General features: G+C 38.9%; 1 protein-coding gene and 1 pseudogene across 2 annotated transcripts in view; one reads left to right on the top strand and one right to left on the bottom strand.

Annotated features, from left to right (window-relative positions):
• Positions 1–1,199: 1,199 nt before the first annotated feature.
• On the top strand, positions 1,200–4,299 carry LOC129495947 (40S ribosomal protein S11-like; annotated as a pseudogene).
• Positions 4,300–16,136: 11,837 nt separating this feature from the next.
• MAP4K5 (mitogen-activated protein kinase kinase kinase kinase 5) overlaps positions 16,137–20,498 on the bottom strand; it is a 108,559-nt gene continuing 104,197 nt past the window's right edge. For both annotated transcript variants that reach the window (XM_055304326.1, XM_055304325.1), the window contains exons 31-32: positions 19,113–19,168; positions 16,137–17,766 (exon numbers count right to left, since the gene is read on the bottom strand). In XM_055304326.1, coding sequence (XP_055160301.1) covers positions 17,679–17,766; positions 19,113–19,168 — 144 coding nt within the window. In that variant the 3' untranslated portion in view covers positions 16,137–17,678. The remainder of the gene's footprint in view (positions 17,767–19,112; positions 19,169–20,498) is intronic.

The following is a 20,498-nucleotide window of genomic DNA, read 5'->3' as shown; positions in this document are numbered from 1 at the left end:
CCTAGATACATCTCCCATGTCAACCATTGAATTTTTAGGCATCTGTTGATCCAAAAGATCTAAATAGTTTCATAAGATCATCTTTAAGCTGCGTACATGTCAAGGATTGAGTGGAGATCATAGTTACAACCACAGGAGGAAATCCTGTATTGTAAGCCGCTTTCACAGGAATGGCTCATCAGGGTATTGTGGGGGCATCTTAAATGAATCCATGTGTGGGTCCTTCTAAAATATACATATTTAAACAATATTTCCTTCAAACAATAAGAAACCCCGCACCTTACACAGCAACATATTTATTTTTCTACAGAATCATCTGACCTGCTTTCGCTCGTGAAAGCGTGAGCCCTGGAGCTAGACGGCAACTCCAGCTCTCCTATGAGCCATCTGTGAGGACTCAGGGCAAGTTGCTCAACCTCCTTATGCTTCATTTGTGTCCCCTGCCACGTAGCAATCAGCTATCTTCCAAGTCATTGCGAGGGCTGAGTGCTAAAACCGTGTTAGCCTTTACTGTTATCGTCACCATGCTAGCAATAATCTGCGTATTGTTTTGTGTTCAAGCGGGAACTCCATGTGCTAAAATGTATGCCATACTTTACTGAAAGCGTGTAAATTTATAGATTCACTCAAAGCCTACCCGTCAGAGAACATCCTGTTAGTCACTCAGAGTCCTAGGCAACAGGGCTTGGGTTCTTCTCAGGAAGCCAGGGCTTCCCACGGCCAGGGCAGCCCTCTTTCTACCGCAGCACGCTGCTGCTCAGCGGCCGGGCCCGCGACGGTCTCAGAGGAAGGACACAGCACGTGATGAAGGGCCAGTCAGACGCGGGTTCAGATCTGGATTCTACCTTTAACGGCTGTGTAAAACCAGGAAAATTACTTCTTGTATTGGTCTGAATTTTTTTTTAAGATTTTATTTATTCATGAGAGACACAGAGAGAGGCAGAGACACAGGCAGAGGGACAAGCAGGCTCCCTGAGGGGAGCCCAATGTGGGACTCGATCCCAGGACCCTGGGATCCCGACCTGAGCCTAAGGCAGCTGCTCAACCACTGAGCCACCCAGGCGTCCCCCTTTTTTTAATTAACTTTTTTTTTCTGAGGTAATTGCAGATTCATATGCAGTTGTAGAGATCCTGTAAAGTGCCCGGTTTCCCCCAGTGCTAACATCTTGCCAAACTCGGGGACAGTACCACGACGGGATATGCCCATGGCTGAAGTCAGCCTACAGGACAGCTGTATCACCACAGGTACCCCAGTGTTACCCTTCCCCCTGTCCCGGAGCCCTGCATGGGAAGAAGTTCTTCTGCGGGCCGAGGTGGGTAAATACCCAGAGCTGGGATGGCAGGATGATACAGCAAATGTATATTGAACCTTCCAAGGCGCCGCCATATGATTTTCCGAAGTGGCTGTGCCATTTGCTCGCTCCTCAGCAAGACAGGAGAGTCCTGGTTGCTCCACATCCTGACAAGCGCTTGGTACTGTCAGTCTTTTCTTTCTCTTTAAATTACGGTAAGAGGCACACAACATAAGATTTACTACCTTTACCATTTCAAGTGGACATCTCAGTGGTATTAAGTGCTTTCATGTTGCTGTGCAGCCGTCTCCACTATCTTAGAGCTCGGTTCATCTTGTAAAATGGAAATGCTGCGATGCACCCAGGGTACAACAACTTCCCATTCCGGCCCCTGGCCCTGCCTTGCCTGCCCTCTCGCTCCTCCTCACCACCCCTTTGCCTCCTCCCGGCCTCTGGCAACTGGCCTTCCACTTTCTGGATGTACTTTTATTTTAAACATTTTATTTATTTATTCATTAGAGACACACACAGAGAGGCAGAAGACATAGGCAGAGGGAGAAGCAGGCTCCCTGCAGGGGAGCCCGATGAAGGGCTCGATCCAGGACCCTGGGATCACACCCTGATCAAATGCAGACTCTCAACCGCTGAGCCACCCAGGCATCCCTGTGTTTTGACTACTCTAGATACCTTTCACATTTTAGCTATTTGAGCAATGCTGCTATGAATACAAGTGTACAGATATCTCTTTGAGACCTCGACTTCAGTCTTTTGGGTACACCCAGAAGTGGGATTGCTAGATAGTAGGGTAATTCTACTCACAATTTTTAATTTTGTGAGGAACTACCATACTGCTTTCCACAGCCATGGCGCCATTTTACATTCCCACCAATAGTACACAAGGGTCCCAATTTCTCCGCATCCTCCCTAACACTTATTACTTTGTTTTTTTAAAATTTTCTTGATAGGGGATCCCTGGGTGGTGCACCAGTTTGGCGCCTGCCTTTGGCCCAGGGCACGATCCTGGAGACCAGGATCGAATCCCACGTCGGGCTCCCGGTGCATGGAGCCTGCTTCTCCCTCTGCCTGTGTCTCTGTCTCTCTCTCTCTCTCTGTGTGACTATCATAAATAAAATAAAAATTAAAAAAAATTAAAAAAAAACTTTAAAATTTTCTTGATAGTAGTCATCCTACTGGGTGTGAGTGAGTGGTATCTCTCTGTGGTTTTGAATTGTGGCCTGGAATCTTAGTTGCCAACCACAGAAGCCATTTCAGCTAGTTTAAAAAGAAGGGGATTTATTAAGGGATATTAAACAGTTTGTAGAATCTCCGGGAAAGGCAGATAGTGAAGTCTAGAGGCTGCATAGCCAGAAACAACACCAAACCCTCCATGCAGGACTGCCTTGGTCAGGCCTGAGCACTGCTGGTGCTGCTGGTGCTGCTGGCTGGCTATCACACACAAGACTCTCATCATTCCTGTCACTGAAGACCAGACTCCTCTCTACTATCCAAGCCAGAAAAGTGGATCTGGGATAGCACCGCCTATGCATGCTGCTCTCATCCTGACTGAGACTAGTGTGACTTTGACTGAGACTTGTACCCTGACTGTGAAGGTGCTGGGAAAGGGAGTCTGAGTTTCTGCCTATGAATCCGAGATTCATAATGTGGGAAATTACTCTAGCAGAGGAAACGTTTTCAAAGATAGCCACAAAGCATAAGAAATATACGCAGTGCTTCCCCACACCGTTTATAAATAGGGATAATTATAGCTACCTAATGGACTCATTTTAAAGATGAAATGAGGTCCCACAGGTAAAGTGTGTAACACAGTGTCTGACACATGGCAGATGCCAATCATATTATCCTTCTCCTTTCTCTCAATAAAATGTAAGCTGTTAGTTACTTCCTGTGTGCCAGAAGGTTGTTATGTAGGCCGCTATAGGATACAATTTTTAGGAACCTCAAAAGAGCTCTAGGATTCCCCTAATATCCTATCTAACATAAAGTTTCATGTTACTATTTTTGCTTAAGTTCTGATCTTGAGAAAATGCAAATATCTGAAAAAGGAGGGCCATTCAATGGATGACACATTAATACAAGGCCACATCATATGCTGGAAAGAACACTCACTTGGGCATTAAGAGATCTGAGCTCAAATCCCATTTCCTTATAACTGTGTGATCCTGAGCAATTGGTTACCTTCTTTCAGCTTTTCCCCTCTACTAGAAGAAGAGGGAGGTACCAAATCACCATTGAGTTCTTTGGTGCCACACTGCTATTAGTAGAGGCTCTGGAAAGCAGGTTCTGATGTGGAGCAGAAAGGGGAAAGCTGAAATGTTGGGGCCCTTAAAGGAATCTCAAACTCCTGGGGGAAAACAGGACACCAAAGAACCTCAAAATGATGGGGTGTGTGTGTGTGGTGTGTGCTCTTCCCAATGCCACTGTGGCTGCTATGTAACGTGGGATTCAGTAAAAACATCAGCACAATAAGTGGCAGAAAAGTTAAGATTCTGGATTACCCTTTTCTCAGGCAGCCAGAAAGATTCAGACTGAGCCTATCTACCAAAAATAGCCAACCACCTTTCAAAATAAGAAGAGGGGCTCCACTTGGAGAAACTAGCAAGGAGAAACCCCTGCGACACTATAGAAACATCGATCTGGTCTTTAAATTATCCAAGGATGCCATCGAGGGCACCTGTATTGACCAGAAATGCCCCTATCATGGTAACATCTTCATTGGAGGGCGGATTCAGTCTGGTGTGGTGACCCAGACAAAGATGTAGAGGACCATTGTCATCCTCTGAGACTATCTCCACTACATTTGAAAGTGCAACCACTTTGAGAATCGCTGCAGGAACATGTCTGTGCCCCTGTCGCCCTGCTTCAGGGATGTCCAGATAAGCGATAATTGTTACCATGGGCGAGCGCCAGCCCATGAGCAAGACTGTGTGCTTCAACGTGCTCAGTCACTAAGGCCACTCACACCAGGAAGCAATACCAGAAGTCTTGAGACTAGACCTATGTTCATACCCCTGAAGAAAATAATTTTTCCAGAGACACCTGGGTGGCTAGGTGGTTGGATGTCTGCCTTTGGCTCAGGGCGTTATCCTGGGGTCCTGGGATCGAGTCCCTCATCAGGCTCCATGCAGGGAGCCTGTGTCTCCCTCCACCTATGTCTCTGTCTCTCTCTCTGTGTCTCTCATGAATAAATAAATAAAATCTTTAAAAGAAAAAAAAAAGAAAAGAGCTTTTCCAGTAGAAAGATTTTGTGGATTACTTAGGTATCTTGAAATTCTGTCCTTCTGGATGGGATGGATGTAGCCTTACACTGCTAACTGAACCGCTCTATAGTCCATTCCTTTGTTTAATAATCCATGTCACTCTTATCTTTGATTTATCATGAGTTCCATAGGTTCATTGTGCCCAAGTGTGACAAAAATAGGCTCTAAAAACATACTTTGTGGTACACAGCTGGTCTCTAACTAAAGTTTGTTGAATAAAAATGCCACTTGTGGCACTAGAAATGGGGTTTAGTGCATTATTCATTCACTGCTATTCATTTCCCTAACAGTCTGAAGAAGAATGTTCAGAAATTATAAAAATAGGTACATTACGTGTTATTTATTGGAGACACTGGTCTTTCAAACAAAAATCCCACGATTTGGGTATAAATTGATGGGAAAAAGATTCTTTGTCTCTGTACTCAATGATGGAATGATAGTAATGGAGATTAATTATTATTTATCAAGTAACGATTTTCTGTAACCTACTATAGATGTATAGTCTTTGTTCTTGGGCATTAATTCCAGAGGGGAACATAGAAATATAAATAATTAGAATATAGTATGGTAAGCCTTAATAAAAGCAAGTACAAAGTGTGGTACTATATTATTTTAAATCATCTGCATTTTGGGGAGTTGTATATAGAAAAAGCAACAATTTTTTTAAAAAGTCTCTATTTTCTGTGGTCTAGTGATGCCCATCATTACAATCTTAAGATCAAATGGAGAGTTTGATAAAGGAGAGTGTGTATGCGTAAATCTAACACACACACACACACACACACACACACAAACACAATTTCAAGTTGGGAAGATGAGATTTTAATGTGAACTATACTATGCTTGATAAATATTAAGACTATTTAGATGGCAATGGCAAAGCATTCTTCGACTTGTCTCAAAAAGTGAAACCATCTTTAAGACACAGGTCAAACGCCACATTATACAAAAAGTCTTAACAGGTTCTCCAGCTGGTCTCCCCCCACCATGCTGCCAGTCCGCCTGGGGTTAGAGCTCTTCTGCTTTTGTCCGTTTCAAATTAGACTGTGTGCTCACTGAAAGCAGGGACTTGGCTGACACATGTTTGTATCCCTCCAAGTACATTGCCACACCAACGGTAGATGATTGTTATGCATATGCTGAGTTAAGTTGAATATTGTTGGAAACCTCTCTCAAAAAAGGATATGATATATGCTGGAATCTAGACTCCATATTCATTTTCAAAGGTTGAGAAGAGTTTAAGCTAACCATTTGAATTTATGGAACCATAATGAAAAAGAATGAGTTACTGTATTTTGGCTTATCATAATTGATTAGATAACGTTTTATTGATTTTAAGATATATGTCAAGAATATTAATTTATTATTGCTTTACCAGATACTTGAAATTTCTGTTTTAAGTTGCTCTTGCCAAAACTTAGTGGTGTAGAAATATAGAGAATTATATGATAATACAAAGAGAAAGTTATCTGCAGAGAAGTCACTTAGACATTAGTTGCCAGTAACTATCACATAAGTCTTTTTTTATTAAGTCTTCCTAAAAGCACTGTTTAGATAAAGGAGCGTATAATAAAATGGGAATAAAGCAATTATACCTTCTTTTGGTGCCTTTAAAATTCCAACTTTACAGATAATAGAAAATAAGGGAAAGTGACACATATAATTTATTAGTTGCCACTCTTGCTATTTGCATTGATTTAGATATTGTGTTAGTCCCTCTTTTGACAATCATATCTGAAGTGGTCCCTCCATAACAGTCTAGGTCATATATTGCTCCTAGATATATTATTTGGCTATTTAATGTCTTTTGGGTCCAAACTAATCCTTTCTGTTTTTCCTTTTTTTTTAAAGATTGATGAATGAATGAATGAATGATAGAGAAGTAAGCATGCGACCTGGGGGCCGAAGGGAAGAGAGAGGAACAAGCAGACTCCCCGCTGAGTGTGGAGTTCAATGCAGGGCTCATTCTCGTGACCTGAGATCACAACCTGAGCCGAAATTGAGAGGCTGATGCCCAACCAACTGAGTCACCCAAGTGCCCCCAAAACAGCCTTTCTATATTCTATTCTGTTATGCTGGGGCTGCAAGTCTGCAAATGATATTTTCAGAATCCATTCCAGTAAGGTTGGACCAACTGGAGACATGAAGAGGAATGGGGAGTAGAAAAGGAGAAAAAACTTTCTTTCCATTTCTTGCTATTCCTTACCTGTGAAGTTCTCCATAGCTTCAGTTTTTTTTTTGACTCTTCTAGAGCCTGAATTATTACCCACCTTCAGAGGTACTGGCATTAGCCAGGCATCTTCTCTTCTCAAGCTATGAGCCCCAACTTCATGGAGCCCTTCCTCTGAGCTCCTGATGAGCTTATGGCAGCCAGTTGGCAGCCACTCCACAGAGAGCACCAATCTTATGGGCTTTTCTCTGAGTCGCCAGCTTCTAGTAATGCCAAACTGGACCCTTTTGTTCCTCTCACTCTACTGGTGGTAACTTCTTCCTGCAGTTCTCCCTGGGTTCTCTTCATGTCCTATTTCTGCTCTGTTAGTCCTCTAACATCTATGAAACAACTACACATATTAGTTTTCTAGTAAAATACCTAGTGTAGTTTCTTGTTTTGTTGCCTAGACCCTGATTGATATTCTTAGACTCAATAATTTTAACTAATTTACTCCCAATGCATTCCTCATTTTCAGAAAATGGGAAGGTATTTGCAACATACCTGCATTTTACAGGAGCAAGACTCTTAAGAGTCAAAGAAAACTTTTACTAGTTATACACGAGTGAGTTACTGCATTACTGACTCATAATGTTCATTCTATTGTAGTTTAATACAACAAATATTTGCTACATACCTACTACATGTCAGGAACTATTAGGTGCTGGGGATCCAGATATAAGTGTCATTGTTCCTTATCCCTCCCAGAGAAAGGAATTCCTACCTATTATGTGGTAATAGGAGCTTTAATAAAGGATGCATAAAAGGTTGTGGGATCCTGGAGAAGGAGACTTTGTACACTGGGCTTTAAGGAATTTAAGTAGACACTGGTATTCACTGTGGGCTTTCAGAAACCATAAATAGAAATCTATACTTGGAAGCCAGATATAGTCAGTGCTTTATGTGCAGTAGTTACATGTCACAGGGTTGGGATGCTCTGGCAGGTGCTCAAGGACTAACATGGATCACTGGATTGTGTGTGTCCTGTAGTTATCACAAATGACCACAGTGAAGTAATGAATCCCGGAAGATTTAGATTTGAGAAACAAGACCAGGATGAAGTCATATATCCAAAATTAAATGTCATACTTAGATTGTGCTAAATTTTGCACTTACCAACATTGCTAAGGAAAGAATTTGTGGGTGAAGATAATAATGATTTAATGAACTATTTCACTCACATATGCTGAGTGGTTTCGGTTCTCTTAAGCTTCACTAAGTGATGGTTTATAACTACACAGGGCATCTGTTGCTTTTACCAGCTCAGCATCCCTTTATCCTTCTGTTTAAAGCCCAACATTCCTTCCTTCTTCTTCTTTGGTTACGTGTCTCAGTGTGACTGTTGTTCAAGGCACCTTCCCCTCCATGGCCAAGGGATAACCAACCCAGGCTAAGCAGATTCTCTTCCCTGAGAACCTGAATCTTGCAAGAACAGGCACTGCAGAAGTGAATTCCTCCTGAGGCCCCAAGGGGCCATGCACTGGCTCCTGCAACTACATCTTCTCTGAGCCTAGTTCTGCAGCTTTTTCTTGAATCTATAACAACCAAAGAACAGCCAAAGAACAGATACAGAAGCTTAACTCTCAATTACGTTTATTTCACATGCAATTTCTTCTGCCTGGAATGCATTTTACTCCCATCTTTCTGTTTCCAAATACTAGATTTCCTTCAGAGATATGGATTGATATGGCTTTTGTAGATATTTGAGCTATACTTGGTAGGTCTCCATTTATATGGTCATAAAGGGACTATCAGGATTCAGATACATGAACCTGGAATTCACCCCAATTTTCCAATTAACTTAGTGTTCGAGTGTGGCAGCTATAGATAGGTGCCGATCAGATCTCCCTTCAAGAGAGAACCTGTTGCAAGAGACCAGTTACCCTTCAGAACTCAGCTCAGCTTTGTCCAAGCTTTCCCTTTGCTGCTCCCAGCTAATGACTGAGTTCTCTATGGGTTTGAAAGCTGAGCTAATCTTTTCTAATATGAAAATCCTCTAATGGGCAGTCTTTGCTCTGGGGGCTCCCCCTTGACTGGTCACAATGCTCAGCTCACAGAGCTGCATTGCAGTCTGAGGTTCTAAAAAATCCTTCTTTTTCCTCTTCTCATTTCACATGTGTCAGATCTGCCTAAGCCTTCCCACTTACTCCTTCTCGTTTATTTTCCACAGCTCTTTCCCCAAGTAAGTCTCCTGCAATTTCACCTTAATGTTTGCTTCTAGAGATCTTTTTTTTTTAAAGATTTTATTCATTTATTCATGAGCAACACAGAGAGAGAGACCGAGAGAGAGGCAGAGACACAGGCAGAGGGAGAAGCAGGCTCCATGCAGGGAGCCTGAAGTGGGACTTGATCCCGGGCCTCCAGGATCACGCCCCGGGCTGCAGGCGGTGCCAAACCGCTGCACCACTGGGGCTGCCCCCTTCTAGAGATCTTAATCTGTGACAATGACTAACCTCTTTGGTTTTCTCATTTTTAAAGTAGGAGCCCCACTTTTGATATCATAAAGTTAATGTTGAAAATTAGACAATATTCTCCCCAGTACAGGTCTTGGCACAGACTCTTATAAACATTGTTTATTGAAGTACATGCAAAAAAAAAATGCACCAATCATCAGCATACAGTGTGTTGAGAAGTGAAAAATGGAACACTTCCAGCACCTCAAAAGCATCCCCTCATGCCCCATCTCAACCATTATGCCCTCACTCCTCTGCAAAAGTAACCACTATCCTGTAGTGATTTCTAACACCACAGATTAATTTGCCTGTTTTGGAACTCCATTTAAGTGAAATCATACAGTATACTTTTAATGTTTTTAATGTCTAGATTCTTACCTGGAATCTTATATTTATTTTGGGGGGGGGCAGGTGTTGAAGTGCATGTTGTTGTTGGTAGTTCATTCTTTTTGATTGCAGGGCTTGACTTGTGAATATCCCACAACTTATCCTTTCAACCCTAAATGGACATTTGGGTTATTCCCAGTTTTTGGCAACTATGAATAATGCTGCTATGAACAGTCTTATAGGTCTTTTTGCAAACATATTTTTGAGGTGTATACCTAAGACTGGAAATACTGGGTTCTGAGATGTGTTTGTCCAGCTTTAGTTTTTCAAAGTGATTGTACCAATGTACACTCCTACCAACAGTATAGGAGTTCCATTGTTGCACATCCTCATCAACACTTCATATTGTCCTCTTTTTTCACTTTAGTCATTTTGGTGCTATGTATAATAGTATTGTACTGTGATCTTATTTCATAGTGGCATTATTGTTTCAATTTGTTTCTCTGGTAACGAATGAATTTGAATACCTTTACAATGTCTATTGACGTCTTGGATGTTCTTTTTCTGTTTAGCTTTATTTGATAATATTTAAAATACCATAAAATGTAGTCATTTTAAGTGTGCAGATAAATGACTTTCAGTAAGTTTACAGTTGTGCGGCTATCACCAGTGTCTCATCTTATTTTTTAAAAGATTTATTTATTTGAGAGAGAGAGAGAGAGAGAGAGAGAGCAGGGGGCAGGGCAGAGGGAGAAGGAGAGAGGTCTCCAGCAAACTCCACTGAGTGTGGAGTCTGAGGTAGGGCTCCATCTCACATCAAGATCAGGACCTGAGCCAAAACCAAGAGTCTGACACTCAATTGACTGAGCCACCCAGATGCCCCCAGCCTTATTTTAGAACATTCCCATCATCTCAAAAAGAAATATCATGCTCAGTAACAGTTACTCTCCCTTCTCAACCCCTGCCCCTAAGTCTACTTCTGTCTCTATATTTACCTTTTCTGACATTTCATATAATCATTACAGTATGGCATCTTTTGTGACTAGTTTCCTTTACCTAACATGTTTTTGAGGTTTATCTGCATTGTAGCATTTATCAGTGTGTTGTTCCTTTTCATTGAATAGTATTTCATTGCATGGTTATTAATACATATTATCCCTTTACCAGCTGGTGGGTAACTTCCACTTTTTGGCTATTATCAAGAGTGTGACTCTGGGCATTTGCATACAAATCTTTATGTGGACATATTTTCTCTCAGGTAGATACCTAGATGGAGAATTGCTGGGTCATATGGTAAATCTATGTTTAATAGTTTTAAGAACTGCCAAACCATTTGCCAAACATTTTCCAAATGTGCTATTTTACATCCCTACTAGCAATGTGTAAATGTCTTGGCTTCTCTACAATCTCACTAGAGTTTGTGTTTGTCCTTTTTATTTTAGCCATTTTGGTGGGTGTGTAAAAGTACTGCATTGTTTTAATTTGTATTCCTCTGATCACCAAGGAAGTTGAATATATTTCCATATATTTATTGACTACTTGAATGTTACTTTTTGTGGAGTGCTTGTTCAAAATATTTTGCCCATTTTTCTATTGAGTTGTCTGCCCTTTTTGTTTTTAAAGATCTTTTTTTTTTTGTTTTGTTTTTAAGTAATTGCTACACCCAATGTGGGGCTCGAATTTCCAAACCTGAGATCAAGAGTTGCACACTCTGTCAACTCAGCCAGCCAGTCCCTCCTCCATTTTGTGGCTCATCCTTTCCTTCTTGTAAAGGTGTCCTTAGATAAAAGAGTATCTTAATTAAGTCCATATTTTTAAAAAAGATTTTATTTATTCATGAGAGAGAGAGAGAGAGAGAGAGAGAGAGAAAGAGAGAGAAGCAGATATAGGCAGAGGGAGAAGCAGGCTCCCTGAAGGGAGTCTGATGTGGGACTTGATCCTGGGACTCCAGGATCATGCCCTGAGCAAAAGGCAGACACATAACCACTGAGCAACCCAGGTGTCCCAATTAAGTCCATTTTGTCACCTTTCTCTTTTATGGTCAAGGTCTTAATGTTCTGTTTGGGAAATCTTTGCTTATCCCAGTTTGTGAAGATAGTATGTTTTATTTTACAAGCATTATAGTTTTATATACCTTAAATTATTTACAATATTTGGTATTTTCATTGTGTAAGGTAGATTCAAGATTTCCTTGACTTTGTTGTTTTCAGTAAAATTTCAATATAATTAATTGAAAAATCTATTCTTTGCTTCACTCCAGGGCAATATATCTGTCAAAAACAAGGTAAGTGTGTGTCTGTTTCTGGACTCATTGTCTCTCTTCATGCCAATGTTGCCCCATCTTAACTGCTAGAGCAGTTCATCATCTCTTGAAATCTGGTAGCCTAAGACTTCCAGGCTTGTTTTTCCTTCTTTGAGACTGTCTTGTGTATTCCTGACCCATTGCATTTTATGTAATTTTAGAATCAAGTTGTCAATTTCCATAAAAGTATCTGCTGGGATCATACAATCTTTAAATCAACTGGCAGCTTTACAGTATCTAACCTAATTCGTCAACATGGCATCATCTGCCATTTATTTAGGTCTTCTTTAATTTCAGTGATGTTTTATTGAACTTTAAGATACAGTTCTTACATTTCATTTTTTATATTTCTGTATTGTAAATGGAATCCTTCTAAAATTTCATTCTCTATTACAAGTATATGTATATATCATGTTGAGAGTGCACCCAGATGTTTTTCCAGATTCACTTATGATTTCTAAGTTTATATCCAAATGGTATTTTTATTTCTTTCCAAACCTTTTAATCTTTTATTTTTTATATTTCTTAGTTTACTAGGTTCATTGAAGTGACTAGAATCTCTAGTACAATGAATAACAAGTGGTAAGAGTGAGAATATTTGACTCATTCTTGATGTCAACGTAACCATCTTAAAAAAATGTTTCTTGCTTTCTCCTAAGATCTATTAGGAACAGTCTGAAATTTCTCAGTAAAATCTAACATGATTCCTCCTGCTAAGGTTGGTATGGGAGTTTCTTGGACTTTCAATACAAGATACTGGGTATTTCTGTAATGAAACAGCATATAAGAAACTTGAAAAAAAGCAGAATTTAAAAAGCCCCGTGGTAAGTCTACCAATGTATGATTATACATACTGAAAATACAATTAAAGAATAAAGATGCACTCTTTAGGCCCTTAAGTGAGATTCTTGGTGAAAAATAAAGGAGCCAACTTCTTTTTATGAACTTTATGAACATGATCTCACTTAATCCTAACAGCTGGGTGAAGCGGCCATAATTTCCAATCAACAGATAAGGAGACGGAGGCCTAGGTAGTGGTAAACTGAGTGTTAAGTGCTATGGTTCAGCCGGTGACTGAGTGTTACATGGACATATATAATCTTTATGTGCTGTAGAAATTCTGAAAACCAGAAAATAGTCTGGCTTAAGCAAATGAGAGCTGTCATGTAAAAGTTCTAGCTTGAACTGAGTGCATTGAGTGAAGTAAAAGGTTTACATTTTTCGTGACAAACCAGAATTTTGGGGCAGGGGGTAGCATATGAGTCAAGCACAAAAGCTGGAATAATCATGGCTTCTATGTTCTAGGGTGTTTGGTGGAATTGTGGGAAAGGATAGACAGGAGGCTTAGCCAAAAAGAAAAAAGTAGTTTGATGAAAATATTTTCTCTCACAAGACCTTGTGGATGTAGTTATCCTAGTTTTTCTTTCCCAAATTACTATGCCTCCTTCCATTATGTATACATTAGCTATAATCAGTTAATATTTATTGAATGCCTACTATGTGTATGGTACAGTATAGCTGAACTGTTTGTTTATTCATACTGTTTGTTATGTAGCAGTGGTTCAAGCTTTTATTTTTTTAAAATAAATTTATTTTTTATTGGTGTTCAATTTGCCAACATACAGAATAACACCCAGTGCTCATCCTGTCAAGTGCCCCCCTCAATGCCCGTCACCCATTCACCCCCCCTGCCCTCCTCCCCTTCGGTTCATGCTTTTAAAGTTAAAACTTTTACATCAAAAAACCCCAAATGTAGGCATGCACATAACCAGAGTCCTTAAGGTTTGTCACCCAAAATGCATGCCCCTCCCACCCCTCACCTCAAAAACAACTTTTCCTTCTTTTAGCAGATTATTTTACTTACCCTGTCACTAAATACGCTATTTCTTGACTTTTAATTTTTAGGTATTATCCACTGAATTTCTACTGTGGAAAATGACAATCTAGATTAATTTTTCTACCTACTTCCACAACACCATGTCCTCCTCTCCCACTACAACTATGCTGCAATTTTTATTAGGTTAATATTCACTGTTAACAAGGTTATGCCCCTCGTCACAGTTGGCTTTTTCTTCTCTATACACCATTTTGCCTTCCTGGAGTTAATAACTGCCAGTTTTTTGTTTGTTTTCAGATTTAGATAAGGAACAATACCATCTCTGATTGAACCCTGGGATCTGGAGAAACATCCCCTCCACCCTGCCTCTGATTGCCACTGAGGCAGTAGATCTAAATGGGCTCAGATTTATCTCATATTCTTTCGGCTTTCTACCCTAGGGCTTCCTCTGACACTTAAGGAGCCTACTTGGACAAGTGCCTGAAGCAATCTGGTACACTTCAGGAGGTAATGCCCCGGCAGCAACTTAATCATAAGGAGGGAAAATCCGTAGATAACAGGCTCCGACCACTGGTCTTTCAGGAGGCAATTGTGGGAACTATCACACAGCTTCTTAGAAGACCTGCTAGAATCAAGCTGCCATTGTCTACATGGCAAGGACTTCAATAATGAACCCCTAGATCAACTTTTCCCACTTCTCCATCTCAGTATTGGAAGAGATAAGTCCCTCATGCCTATTTTTTGGGGTCTCTAAAGGAAATGATCTTACCCTTGTTCTTTTCTTAGTTTGTTTTAGGAGAAACCTCTTACTCTTTGCTAGTTATTTAACTCTTAAGGTACTGAGAGATGCATCAGGGATTTTATGTTTAATCTTTCTGAAACAGTCTCTCCAGGAGCTTTTATTTTTAAAAAAATTTTATTTGAGAGAGAGTGAGCGAGAGAGAGAGAGCGCGAGCACACCAGCAGGGGGAAGGGTGGAGGGAGAAGGAGAAGCAGACTCCTCACTGAGCAGGGAGCCTGACTCTGGGCTCCATCCCAGGGCCCCTGGGATCCTGATCTGAGCCAAAGGCAGAAATTTAACTATTGAGCCACTCAGGTGCCTCTCTTCAGGAGCTACTAATATGCTTCAGTTAGGTTCTCTATGCCTGGTGCACTGTCATCCTTACATCCCATTGCCATCAACCAGGGATTTCCTTCATCTCCCTCCTGTGGAATCCCATTTTCTGCATCTTATGTCTTCATTCATGCCCTTATTTTTATGAAGCGACATCCTCTTATAGCTTCCTGAGAAAGGCTATATGAGGTAAAGTTTCTTTTACAACCTGTACCACTAAAAATATCTTCATTTTTAACCATTAGGTTTGATGAATAGTTTATTCGGATCCAGAATTTTAGGTTGGAAATTTCTTTCTGAATTCTGAAGGCACTGCTTCTGTTGAAATTTGATCCTGATTCTTATTCCTTGGTATATAACTTGAGATTTTTCTTTGGAAACACAGCAAATATTCTCTTTGACCTCAGTGTCTCTGAAACTTTACAGTGATGTGCTTTGGTATAGGTTTTTAAAATCTGCTGTATCTTTTCAACCTAGAATCTGAAGTTCTTTAGTACTGGAAAAATTTATTGAAATACTCCACTGTTTTTTCTTTGTTGTTTCTTTTTGGAGAGACTGGATAATGGGCCTCCTGCGTTATTAATCTTCTTAATGTTTCCATTTCCTTTTGTTTATTTTCTGAGAAACTTTTTCAACTTTTTAATGTTTCAAGTTTTTATTGAAATTCTGGTTAGTTAACACAGTGTAATACTGGTTTCAGGAGTAGAATTTAATGATTCATCACTTGTATATAACACCCAGTGCTCATCACAGAAACTTCTTCAGCTTTATATTCTAAACCTTCTATTCATTTATACAGCTGTGCTATCATACTATTTTCTAAGGGCTTTTTATTTTTCATAAGCTCCTTTTTTCATATCCTACTCTTGGTTCATAGTTGCACCATCTTCCAGAATATATTTTTTTCTTTGACATTGTCCTGGATAGTCTGTTGCCTCTAAGAGCTTTTATCCCCCCAAACTGTTTCTTCCTTGTATGTGACAGGTTTTCCTCAGATATTTTATAAGTCTTGGTTGTTTTATCATTATTAATAGCACAGGACCATAAAACTATGAGCTCTGGATGGAGTGGTGGGCACATTAACTATGATTTTCATGTCACTTGAACTGGCTAGACTGCACAGAGAAGACTTCGAATATTGTTGTGATGGAAAAGTCTGGCTGCCAGGATTCCTGGAGAGAAGGAGGACATTGGTCTTTGTATCTAGTATGTAAATATTTCATTTTGAGTATGGTCCCCTGCCATCTCGTGTCTTTCAATTCAGAGGCCCCCTTTACCATGCCCAAAGTAAACAAGCACACACTTACTGAAATCATATCAAATGTGCATTTTTACAGAAAATTTACTTTATATTTTATTTGCATAACATTTTATTGTTTGCATATTGCAGAGTGAAAAGAACAGAGTCACAAGACTCATGGTCTGGCTCAACCACCAACTTGCTGTGTGAATGGGATAAATCTCTTAACCTAGCTAAAACCTTATTTCTTCATCTGCAAAATGGAGATGATAATACTACCTATTTTACAGAATTGCTAAAGACTGAATGAGATCGTTACATTGTTTTCCTCTCAAGTAACTGCTGAAAAGAATTTATACTTTGTTATTGCTAACTCCTTGTTCATCATCTCCATGCTAACTGTTCTCAGTAAATACATTAAGACAACAGGTACCAATGTGACATTTTAATTTTGAATACTAACAATAGCAAAAGAGAACCAAAATCAAAAATGGCCCTATCCTTTTTTATTTTTAGAATACTGGTTTTTATAATACTTATTTATACTATCTCATCAGGAATTCAATTTCATTTAAAGATTTTTTTTCTTAAACCTACTGAAAACAAATACCTACATATGTGAAAAAACCAAGATTACACATGTAGCTGCTTTACAGTTTCCCCTCTGGTATAGTAGAAGTAAAATACATATCACGGGCAGTTAAATACATCCCACCCTACATTAGGGATGATAATATATGTGAATATTAATTTATTATGCATGATCCCTAATGTAAAAAAAAAATCACAGGTATATTATACTGCTTGTCAAGAATACATACACATGGTAGTCATATCTAGACATACATACCCCCTAACAATATTTCCATTATCAATATCTTCTGTATGATCCCCTACAACTATTATAATTGAAAACACAAAACTCCCTTTTAAGGCAATTCTGGGTGATACTGTATTATAAAATATTTGTGTTAAGCAAAACTGCATGTATGTCCTGAACCCAGACATACTGCCTCTAACCTCTTAAAGTACTACTCTTAAAACGTAAACAAAATTTTTATACATTATAAAAAAATTTAAGCTGCTCTGAAACCTTCCTCTGCTAAAAGTTACATACATTACACCACTCCAGCAAGAGATTAATAAATAAGGATTAAATATTCTATTTTACAAAAACATACAGAATGGCCAATATAAAAGCGAAAGGCTTATCTGATAATTTCTTTATCAAATTATGTTCATTAAGAAGGAATAAAACATGGTATAAAATAAGAAAACTGTCACTAAATTTATCTCTCTGAAGATAATCATGAGTTATCTAAAAATATCATGGCACCCTTATTACAAACATTATTTTTTTAAAAGACTGTGTTTCCTGGAACTAGAGGACTATTTGTCTCATAGCTTTTATTAAGCAAACTTGATATAACCACCACACAGTGGCAAGAGATAGAATAGCTGTTTCCAGCTACAGAAAATACTGAATCTACCTTAAAGTACAGATCATTTGAGATATGACTCATAAAAGTTAAAGTAAATCATAGTGTAGTTTGTACTGAACTTAAGATGTTTTTGCTTTCAATGGAGTATAGTCATTTTCCTGTATTTGAGATCAGTTTTTGTTGTTTAGTAACTATTTTCATGTCCAGCCAAGATGTAAAGATTGCTGTGTGCAGTAGGATTTTCTGTTGGCCTACTTTCCAAAACGACAACCCTGCAATTAAATCAAAACAAAAGGCTTGTTTAAGGGTAAAAACAGAGATTGTATGCTTCATTCAAATACTAATATCAAACCAGGAAAGAGTATCATTGTTCATATTCTCATAAAGATCACAAGTGCACTGTTAAATTTAGCTTTCCACTTTATAGCTTAAAAACAAAACAATAAGAACTGATGAATTTATGAATATACAATACTGAAAACATTTCAGGATAGTCTCATTATCTACTCCAACTAAAACCAAAGTTTACTTATATATGCCAACAAATGGTATAAAGAAAGCTTTAGAATACAACTGGCTCTAGATCATGAGGGTTAGGGGTGCTGACCTCCCCACCCCCCCAGAGTTGAAAATCCATGTCTAACTTTTACCTCCCCCCAGATTTAACTATTGATAGCCCATTGTTGACTGGAAGCCTTACAGATAACATCAACAGTTGATTAACACATATTTTGTATGTTTTATGCACTTATATACTGTTTTCTTACAGTAAAGCAAGTTGGAGAAAAAAGTTAAGAAAATCGTAAGAGAAAATACATACATTTACAGTACTGTATGGTATTTATTGAAAAAAAAATCTGCATTTAAGTGGACCTCTGCAGTTCAAACCTGTGCTGTTCAAGGTATATCAATGATATACACTAGCAAGAAGAGGGTGAAATAAGAGCTTAGAGAATAAAACAGGATTCTAAGAGATACCCATCCAAACACTGATTCTGTGACCAGCCTGAACTGAAGACCAGAGGTTCTCTGTCCTTGCCTCACAACTGATGCTTACTATAATTCTGCTGCAGTAACAACTTTTGGTGGGAAAATAGGAAGGGGGGTATTTTATTAGTTGTAGAGGTAGACAATACAGACTTTGGAGAACAAAGGCTAGTAAATTTTTTTCCTAAGATGGCACAGTTTAGGAATTTGTCTTTCAAATTTGTCTCTGTGTCTTTGATCACAGAGATCACAAAATTCCTAATTTAGACTTCAGAAATGGAGTCAAAGGTTTTCTTATATAAAAGCAAATGTCAGGAGGTGCATATTCTTTTGGGTTTATGTAGTGATAGTTAATAGAAGGTAACAAACTAGAAACAAATGATGAAAAAGAAGAGACTTGAAATATGTCATGGTACTAGGGATATAAACACTTGTATTAACACATTTTGTTTTGGTTGACTAGATCTCTAGAGTCATGATCCTCATGCTGGTGAAAAGACTACACGGAGATTTCTTTAAGTTGCTGAGCCTTCTAAGAATTTTGTTTGAAACAGTTACAGGGCGATAATATAATTAAGAACACAACTACTGCACTCCTTTGGTAATGAAATTAAAACAACCAAACTCTTACCTGTCTGATCCCAATAAGCGGAACACTCTTGTTTCATCTGAGATCTCCTGGGTAACCTATGAAAGAAAATACTTGTAGTCATACCTTTGTCCCCAATCATAATTTAAAAACCATTTAGACAGAGCAATTATTAAACACAAGGATAATTTTTGATGGGCTCAATTCCTGAAATGAAATGAATTTTGGTAAGATTTTTTTTGACTGCCTTACTAGAAGAAATAAATCAACATTTATGGAACATCTGGTATGGGTCAAGTACTTTCCTTAGAAGAACTCTTTGTGATATATAATTCCCATATTATTGAATAACACTAAAGCTCAGAGAAGTTGAATAACTTGCTTAAGATTCTATCACTGGTAGACCCAGGATTTGAATAGAGTCTTGCTAAACTGTAGAGCCCCTACTCTTCCCTTTGCATCAGTGCAGATGCTTGAGGTAACAATCCAGAGCCCACCTGAATTCCATAAAGCTGTGCTGGGCACTCCCATGTGCCAGGGTCTTACATCAGTGTATCTGTGCTGTTCCTCGGCTGTTTTCTCCAAAGCTATAGAAGGTACATAAACTCATGCACAGGTACTATTCCACAGTGTGGGGAATTTATATCCCTGGGAATAATGCTTAATCAAAAGAGACATCAGTTGGTGTATAATTGCACCAGCTTCCCCGCCATCAAATGAGTCTACTTTGAAGTGTGCTCTATCTCCTTCCTCAGTTGTTCCTTTAGGGTTAAGCCCTGGTGCCCACCGTAGGAACCTGTTTATTAATATGCTCTTTACTGGTTTTTTGTCCCTCTCTATCTTATATTCCTCACTCCATTACTTGTTTTCTGGGATCTACTCCCAATGAACTGCCTGCACTTGATTCCTTGTCTTTGGGTCAACTTTTGGAGGAATCCAAACTACAGCAGTGTGTCTATAAAATAAGTATGAAAATAGCCTGTTTTCAATGAATTTGCAGTCTAGCTGAGAAGACAGATAAACTTGAAGTAGGAAATTAATTATGTGCTATACTACATGGAGCTGACTTTCAGAGTACTAAGTTGAGAAATGTTCCAATCATTGTGGTTGAATGGTTGAATATTACTTTATGAATATCACAGCAAGGCCAAAAATGAAAGATGAGAACACAGAAAGAGGTAAGCAAGATTAGTTAAAAATAGGAAACAGAATTTGCATGTGAGGTATTGAACACAAGTATTTTCTATAGATTTCTAATCACAGGAATGACACGCTGAAAATAGGATCTAAGGACAATTAATTTTATGGCAGTAAGTAGGACTATAGGTTATATTAATGCAGGGACCTGGTGACATTTAGTGACATGAGTAACTAGATAAACTGACATATCCAAAGACAGCTGATTTATATCATTTTCTCTTGGAAGCA

Source organism: Nyctereutes procyonoides, unplaced genomic scaffold (genome assembly GCF_905146905.1).
Source record: "Nyctereutes procyonoides isolate TBG_1078 unplaced genomic scaffold, NYPRO_anot_genome, whole genome shotgun sequence".
NCBI lineage: Eukaryota > Metazoa > Chordata > Mammalia > Carnivora > Canidae > Nyctereutes > Nyctereutes procyonoides.
This window is presented reverse-complemented; position numbering and strand designations above follow the sequence as displayed.